Source organism: Poecilia formosa, unplaced genomic scaffold (genome assembly GCF_000485575.1).
Source record: "Poecilia formosa unplaced genomic scaffold, Poecilia_formosa-5.1.2 Scaffold131, whole genome shotgun sequence".
Lineage (NCBI taxonomy): Eukaryota > Metazoa > Chordata > Actinopteri > Cyprinodontiformes > Poeciliidae > Poecilia > Poecilia formosa.
The window spans coordinates 1,381,092-1,389,735 of NW_006800070.1; the positions used below are offsets into that span (position 1 = coordinate 1,381,092).

At 37.2% G+C, this 8,644-nt stretch overlaps 1 protein-coding gene and 1 long non-coding RNA gene across 2 annotated transcripts in view; both read left to right on the forward strand.

The window, feature by feature from the left end:
- The window catches only part of LOC103144760 (trichohyalin-like), a 25,817-nt gene that overhangs the window by 4,489 nt on the left and 12,684 nt on the right, over positions 1 to 8,644 (forward strand). The window contains exon 2 of the mRNA XM_016676248.1: positions 6,952 to 7,134. Within this exon, the coding sequence (XP_016531734.1) occupies positions 6,952 to 7,134 (183 nt within the window). The remainder of the gene's footprint in view (positions 1 to 6,951; positions 7,135 to 8,644) is intronic.
- Positions 4,333 to 5,067, forward strand: LOC107837294 (uncharacterized). Its single transcript, XR_001663309.1, has 3 exons — positions 4,333 to 4,343; positions 4,494 to 4,495; positions 4,953 to 5,067. It is a non-coding gene; the product is annotated as an uncharacterized LOC107837294 (long non-coding RNA).

Below are 8,644 nucleotides of genomic sequence, written 5' to 3' on the forward strand. Positions count from 1 at the left end.
TAGTTGTGGGGAGACCTTGGCGTTTTTATTTCGTCCTCCTTACAGGCAGTAAACACACTGTAAGGAACATGGTAGTTCGCGCACAAAAATCCCCTGCACTACAGTGTCCCCAGCAGGACAAACATGTCAGGATTGTGGTAGTACCAACAGCACCTTCTTTTGGAACACTTATGCACTACTTTACATATGTATTTTAGAAAGAAATGAACGTGTAACATTTTATGTAAGAATAAAAATTTTGAGTTTTCCTTTAGTGTATGTTATGCCTTATACTTGAACCCAGTATGGTGACCGTACATCTATACTGGTTGTAGCCACTGTGGTTCCTCACACCATTTGTGTCTGTGCATGTAGGGAGCAGTCGGGGGGGAGAAGCCCCTGTATACTAGTCAGTGCTTACTATGTGTTTGTGATTTCTTTCATCCATTCAAAAAAAAAAAAAAAAACTGAATATATAAAAACTAAACTCTTATAGATATTTTTCTGTAACACTTGATAGTGTGATACATTTCAGTAAATGTTCCTCCTTTGTACATGTATTTCTTAAGAATATGTGTCTAGTAGTAAACAGGCCTACGTGAGGCTACTCAAATTTAGCTTTCTTCAGTTATTAAACAACCATAATGACTCCAACCTAGATCATCAGCGTCTGCCTCACCATCATCAGCGTCTGCCTCACCACCTCAACCGCATTTCATGACATTTTAACATTGGCTATAAAATCCACTGCTGTGGTGCAACTAAGTAAAAACACTGTAGGAAAGAGGTGAGATGTCTGGTGTTCAAAATAAAAAGTAACATAATTTTAGAGATAACCAAATAAAGAAATTCATGAGTGCAGATTCAGTATTATTTTCTTAAATATCTTTTACACAACATAAATTTCTTGAAGGTTTCAATAGTTTCATAAGTGCATATTCGCTGATTTGATTCTTTGTATTCCTTCAGATTGGTTAATCGTACTCATAATAAACACATTACACTTTTCTATGGGTGAAAAAATAATTGACTTACATTCATGCACAATGTTGTGGTTGCAAGTCACCAACATGATGAAAGATCAACATGGGACCAACATGATGTCAAAGGAATGTTTATTTTAGGGGGGGACATCTGGTCACCGGGAATTAAAAAGCAGTCATTTATTAGGATCATAAATCAGTCCAACAATTAAATTTGGTCATAAGGGTGTTTATATGTCTCTCTTTCCTAATTTAGTCAAAGTTAAATTAGATTTAGTTTGTTTTATTTAGAAATAACAGGAAAAGTAAAATTGATTGGATATTATTTCGTTATCTAAGAAGAATACAATTATTTAACACAATTTAATCCTTGAGTGACGTTCTGATCCACACTCCATACCAGTCGGTGCTGACAGCTCCTCTAAAGGTCAGACTTCTTAATGAAGGTTCTGTCAGATCAGCACAGGCTGTCAGGTGACTACAACTAGTCAACATGAAAAATAGCAGGTCATTGGCACTAAGCTTAAGAGGCTCCATGGCCCACCAATGCAATGCATGCACCCAAAACCTCAGAACCCAAGCCTCCAGGCTCAGCCAGGATCCCAGACAATACGCCCCCAAAATCCCAAGCAGCCAAGGCTACCTCAGTCCCACCCAGGAACAGTCCAGCCACCAGGCCAGTAACCCTGGTGGCTGAGCCACCATCCTGTAAGAACCCCATAAATGTGTTATATGCTGCTGCCAGAATAATCTCCAGTCACCAATCTCAATCCCCGGTGTGCTTCACTGTCCCCAACTCGCACCATATGAGAAATATTTAGACGTGATGACGAAGGTGAAGTTGGTTTCCAATTCTAGCTTCCAATTCGGGAATGGCTAATTTTTCACAACCTTCCGCATCTTTAATCAACTCTCGTTTAAAAACAACACCTAGACTCTTCAAACCTGGACTGGATTATTCTGCTCTAATAACAGAATATTCAAAACCAAGTTTGGGATTTGTGAAACTTCAATAAAGGGCAATTTTCACCATTTTTTTTGGCCTTGGTCACTCAAAACCTGCTCTAACTTCAAAACTACAACTCAAAATAAGCAAGCGATTATTAGTATTAGATGCACTATTTTAAAACTTCTTTGAAAACACTTTTTGAGGACTATTGGTTTAATTAATTTATTCATAATCGCTTGGATGTACATCTGTTTTTGAGTGTGTTTGTAACACTTCCAAAAAGTTTATCACTTTGCCTTTCTCTCATGAACGCCATAATAAAACTACACACACATACTTCTTATTTGGTATGTTAAAATTAAATTATTTCATATTAATAAAATCAGCCAATAAAAAACATGAATTGGACACTAAACAAGAATATTTACAGTCTACAAGTAATCCATATCCAGAATCCACTGTAAAGTTTTTGTATTAATTCAGTTTACGTTTATTGGTTGCTTCACTACACTATAATATATATATGCAGTATAATAGCGCATTTTTGCCTCTGAATTTCAATAAACCACCAAGATTGCAAAAATGATTGGTATTGTTTCAAAGACAACATTTGAGGCTCCACTGTTGTTCTTATTAAAAAAAAAGGTGAGAGATTCATTTTTTAGAAAGCAACCGCCTTTGTCTTCTTGAATTTTACAGGACATTCTGTCTGGGAAATTGATGCCATATTTCCAGTTTCAGGAGAAGTGGGTTCCCATCATCTTCAATGATGATAAACAACTGGACCAAATAATGAAGGATCTGTCAGCTTCTGGACAGCTATGAAGGAAAAACAGCTGAAGTCATTAAAATGATGTCATTAGACAGGATCAAATACATTCTTAACGTCCTGCTGTCTGAGGTTAGTTACTGGAAACATAATCTCAACATAGAGATGGAATGACTCAGTAGTTATACATTTTAATGAAAAACTCGGTAACACTTTATTTGAAGGGGTGTGCATAAGACTGACATGACACTGTCATAAACATGACATAATAGCTGTCATGAAGATGAAGAAGTCTTTATTAATGTTTATGACTGTTGTCATGAAGTGTCATTCAGTAAAAAATGACACTTTTAATGCAAAGTTGCTCTAGAAGGTGCATTGAAAGTCCATTAAAGTGCCAACTTTGCATTAAATTATCATAATTTACAAAATCATGCAAAGTTGGCACTTTTAATGGACTTTTAATTCACCTTTTAGAGCAACTTTGCATTAAAAGTGTCATTATTTACCGAATAACACTTCATGACAGCTGTCATAGACATTCATAAAGACTTCTTTATGTTTATGACAGTGTCATGTCAGTCTTATGCACACCCCTTCAAATAAAGTGTTACCGAGTTTTTCATTAAAATGTGTAACTACTGAGTCATTCCACCTCTATGTTAAGATAATATTTCCAGTAATTAACCATTTCGTCATGTATTTAAACAATAAAACAATGTTTGCATAACAATTTAAAAAAAAATTTTAATTAAATTTTGAAGTAAATATTTGTGTTTTTTGCAAACAGTTCTAAACATTAAATATCTGGATTGAATACAGGCATCGATAAATGCACTGGAAACAAAAAAGGACTAAACAGGGCAGAGGCAGTGCAAAAAATGGAGCATGGCCAAATGGAGGAGAGGTAAGAGAATTAAAGGGTTAGAAGCAACATGAGCATGAAAAATATCATATTTAAATATAGAAAAATAATTTAAGTTATTCATAGCAAATTGTCTTTTTTGGAGTGAAAGAAGAGCACTTCTGATGCAGATAAAATCAGAAATAGAGAGGTGTTCGAAGACCTAAAATGAAGGAAAAGCAGTGAAATGTTTTTGAATTAGAGCAGTTCTAGTGTGATACAGATGCAAAAAAGTGGTAAAAATCCATCTTTATTGAAGTTTCACAAATCAGAAAAAGGTTTCACACATCACAAACATGGTTTTAAATATTCTGCTATTACGGCAGAATAATCCAGTTCGGATTTGAAGAGTCTAGGAGTTGTAGTTTTTAAACTAGAGTCGATTAAAGATCCGGAAGGTTGTGAAAAATTAGGTGGAATCGCCCTTTAGCCATTTCCCGAATCGGAAACAACCAACCTTCAGCTTCGTGATGTGATGATCGTATAATCCAGAAGGTGGCGGTAATGCAACAATATCAATGCCGACAGTCATAAAACCCCAAAGAAGAAGAGAACGATGAGGAAGCGGAAAGAACGAAGATGGCGCATGGTCTGTTTTGTTTAATGTCAAGTTTATCAACGAGCAGTTAATCCTGCTGAAGAAACAGTCACAGAGTTTAATCGTCAAGTCCGAGAAAGAAATGGATGATCAGCGCAGACTGCTGGACTTCTCCCGAATTCCCTGGATAATCTTACACCGAATAGGTAGGAAACCCCAGAGTTTGGATGGAGTTAAGGTTTAAGTAAACCGATAAATAAAATTTAGAAATTTGTAAAATGTTAAATGTAAAGTAGGCATATCTTTTGCAATTCCAGATTAAAATATTATGATAAATAAAAGAATAACAGATAAATTGATAGTATATACAGCAGTGACGTGCGGTGAGGATCATTGCTGGTGAGGCACTGACTTACGACTTATATAGACACCATGCATGTTATTGGACGTACGGAAATTTCGCGCAGGCATACAAAGCTGGGGGGCAAAAAGATTATTCTTTTACATGCCATCCATAGCCGCGTTAACTCAGTCATCCCTTTTTTTATTTTACTAATTTTATATTTAAAAAATATTTTAAAAAGATGTTCATAAAATGTATTACCTCAGATGATCATCACATTTGTTACCTCTAATGTTCAATTACATAAAATTCTAGGACAGGATCTATTTCATTACGTGTTCACACTTGCCTGAAATATGTTAATTACAACAAATCACTTAAAGTGTGATCTATTTAATAAAATGTACTTGTCACCTTTATTGTTTAATTACACATTAAATGTTTAAAGATGGACTCTTTCATGTGGTTTGTGTCATGATGTGGTGAGGCTGTGGACCCAAACGCAGCAGGTAGTAGACGTACTTTATGCGGATGTTATTTTAATGAACAAAATAAATCCAAAATCCAGGGAAAACAAGAAAATCCAAAACACAATGAAGCAAGAGACACGAGGGATAACAAAGGTATTGACTGGCAACGTGGTGAGCAGGTTAACAAGCTGGACTGGCGAGTGGTGACTGAAACAGAGGAGCTGAAGTACTGGGAGGTAGTAATAGGAACAATGGCCTAGCTAGGTGAGAAGAGTGATAGCAGGTGTGAGTAATATGTATAGAAAATGTAATACAATTAAAAAAGAAGAGAATATATCCAGAATAAGATTTGGACATATGTGGTGCACCTAAAAAAATGCCACCACAGTATTTGTTTTTACAATTTATTCTACTTTCTAAAACAATTAACAAATTACACTTTATTTGCAGTTCGGCATGTTAACCTGCCTACATTTATAGTACTTTCTTGAGGTGGGGACGGGAGCAGTAGTGGAGAAACGGAACCTTTGTTTGGGGGGTGGGGGTGTTGCTTCCAGGTTGGTTTTGGGATGGACTTCCGTTTTGCCTCAAACGCAATCTCGATGGTAACAGCAGCTCTTGGTCGAAATTGCTGACTTTTCTTTATTTACTCTTCAGATTGTGTGTCATCACTGTTACAGCAGTCCTGACACTCGGGACCTGTAACACATACAGGGATAAATGGTACTCTCAAAATAATTAATAAACATAATACACGTTGTTGTTATTGTGAACAAATAGAAATAGTACAGCATATATTTTTAGAATGTAATTGGCAATATAATGTTATACACAGGCAAAAGAAATCCAATGTCCAAAAAACTAGGAGCTGACATTTATGGTTTGTTTTTTTTAATTTGGTGAGCAAATAACAAAGATCAAACTTGTCATTGTTTTTGGCATCCATCCATCCATCCATCCATCCATCCATCCATCCATCCATCCATCCATCCATCCATCCATCCATCCATTTTCCGGTGTCGTTGGGGCAGCAGCCCCAGAAGGGAGGCCCAGACTTCCCTCTCCCCAGCCACTTCTTCCAGCTCCTCAGGGGGAACCCCAAGGCGTTCCCAGGCCAGATGAGAAACATAGTCCCTCCAGCGTGTCCTGGGTCTTCTCCTCCTGGTGGGGTGTACCCGGAACACCTCACTAGGGAGGCGTCCAGGAGGCATCCTGACCAGATGCCCGAGTTACTTCAACTGACTCCTCTCAACATGGAGGAGCAGCAGCTCTACTCCAAGTCCCTCCTGGATGACCGAGCTCTCACCCTATCTCTAAGGGAGAGCCCAGCCACCCTGCAGAGGAAACCCATTTCGGTCGCTTATATCCATGATCTCGTTCTTTCGGTCATGACCCAAAGCTCATGACCATAGATGAGGGTGGGAACGTAGATCGACCGGTAAATCGAGAGCTTCGCTTTTTGGCTCGGCTCTCTCTTCACCATGTCAAATCGGTACAGCGCCCGCTTCATAGCGGACGCTTAGCCTATCCGCCTGTCGATCTCCCGCTCCCTTCTTCCCTCATTTGAGAACAAGATCACCTCTTCTGCTCTTCTTCCTCTTCTGCTCTGGTGAAAAACCTAAAGACCAACCCAGTGCATGCTGGTCCTACACCAGTCCCTATACTTATAGAAAATGGACCCGCAGTTCTTCCTGTCTCCCTTAGAAAAGTAAATAATAATTAAAACAATTGTTAACATACAAATAAACTCTGTAAATAAACCACCAAAATATAAAATGAATGAGCAATAAAAATAAAGAATACCTTCAACATAAGAAATACTCAAATAATAAAATGTATTTTAAGAATAATGCCTAAATTTATTTGGGGATCTCTTATGAAATGAATAATTTCAAATAGAGTGATTTTTAAAACAAATCTGATTGTTTTGTGATTTATGTCACAAACAATGAAAGTCTTCTCTCATTCACTTCAATAAAGTTAACAATTGCTCTTTTCCTCTGTTTTCTTGTCCAGATTGCCTGCAATGTAATATTTATAACCAGGAGAGGAGATCCACTCTGGACCAGGACGAGTTTGAACCTCTTCAGGTGAAACAAGAACAAGACGAGCCAGAGGATCATCAGATAAAAGAAGAGCAGGAGGATCTAAAACACAAACAGATAAAAGTGGAAGAGAAAGAAGTTTACTGCAGTCAGGGTGAAGAACAGATTGAGTTAAAACAGGAGACTGATACCTGCATGGTGGTTCCTGTTGATGAACAAACAAACCAAACTGAATCAGAACCAAACGGGGAAAGAAGAAAACCTTTCTCATGTGTCATTTGTAAAAAACGTTTCACTGCCAAATATACTCTTACTGGTCATATTAGAACTCATACGGGTGAAAAGCCGTTTGCATGTGTGAACTGTGGAAAAAGCTTTAGTATAAAACAGGATTTAACTAGTCACATGAGGATTCACACTGGTGAAAAGCCATTTCCATGCGTGAACTGTGGAAAAAGTTTTCGTCACAAAGTTAGTTTAACTCGGCACATGATGATTCACACTGGTGAAAAGCCATTTCCATGCATGAACTGTGGAAAAACTTTTTGTCTCAAAGTCAGTTTAACTCGGCACATAATGATTCACACAGGTGAAAAGCCGTTTCCATGCGTGAACTGTGGAAAGGGTTTCCGTCTAAAACGGCATTTAACTCACCACATGATGACTTATACAGGTGAAAAGCCGTTTTCATGCGTGACCTGTGGAAAAAGTTTTAGTCTAAAACAAGATTTAATTCGGCACATGATGGTTCACAATGGTGAAAAGCCATTTTCATGTGGGAACTGTGGAAAACGTTTTAGCCTAAAACAAGATTTAACTCGGCACATGATGATTCACACTGGTGAAAAACTGTTTTCATGTGTGACCTGTGGTAAAAGTTTTAGTCTTAAACCAGATTTAACTCGGCACATGATGATTCACAATGGTGAAAAGCCGTTTTTGTGTGTGACCTGTGGAAAAGATTTTAGTCAAAAACAGCATTTAACTAGTCACATGATGATTCACACTGGTGAAAAGCCGTTTTCATGTGTGAACTGTGGAAAAAGTTTTCGTCACAAAGTTAGTTTAACTGAGCACATGATGATTCACACTGTTGAAAAGCCATTTTCATGTTTGACCTGTGGGCTAAGTTTTAGTCGAAAACAGCGTTTAACTAGTCACATGAGGATTCACACTGGTGAAAAGCCGTTTTCATGTGTGACCTGTGGAAAATGTTTTAGTCAAAAACATCATTTAACTAGTCACATGAGGATTCATACTGGTGAAAAGCCGTTTTCATGTGTGACCTGTGGAAAAAGTTTTAATCAAAAACAGCATTTAACTCGGCACATGAGGATTCACACTCGTGAAAAGCTGTAGAACTATTTTCCATTCATTCTAAAAGTCACTTAGATGAAAACTGAATGGCTTTCATGTCTATAACGTGGGAAAATTGTTTAATTGTCAAATTTGTTAAATGTGATCATTTTGATTTTGACATTTGGATACTTGGAAATATACAACATGAACTTGAAGTATTGATTTGTATTATTCTGTATGGAGATAATGAGTGGCGTGAATGAGATTTACTTTAATACATTTTTATTCCAAAATAAAATGTGCTGTTGTGCAGTATGCAGTAGATGTTCATTAATTATTTTGCACTTTGAAATTTACTGTTAAAA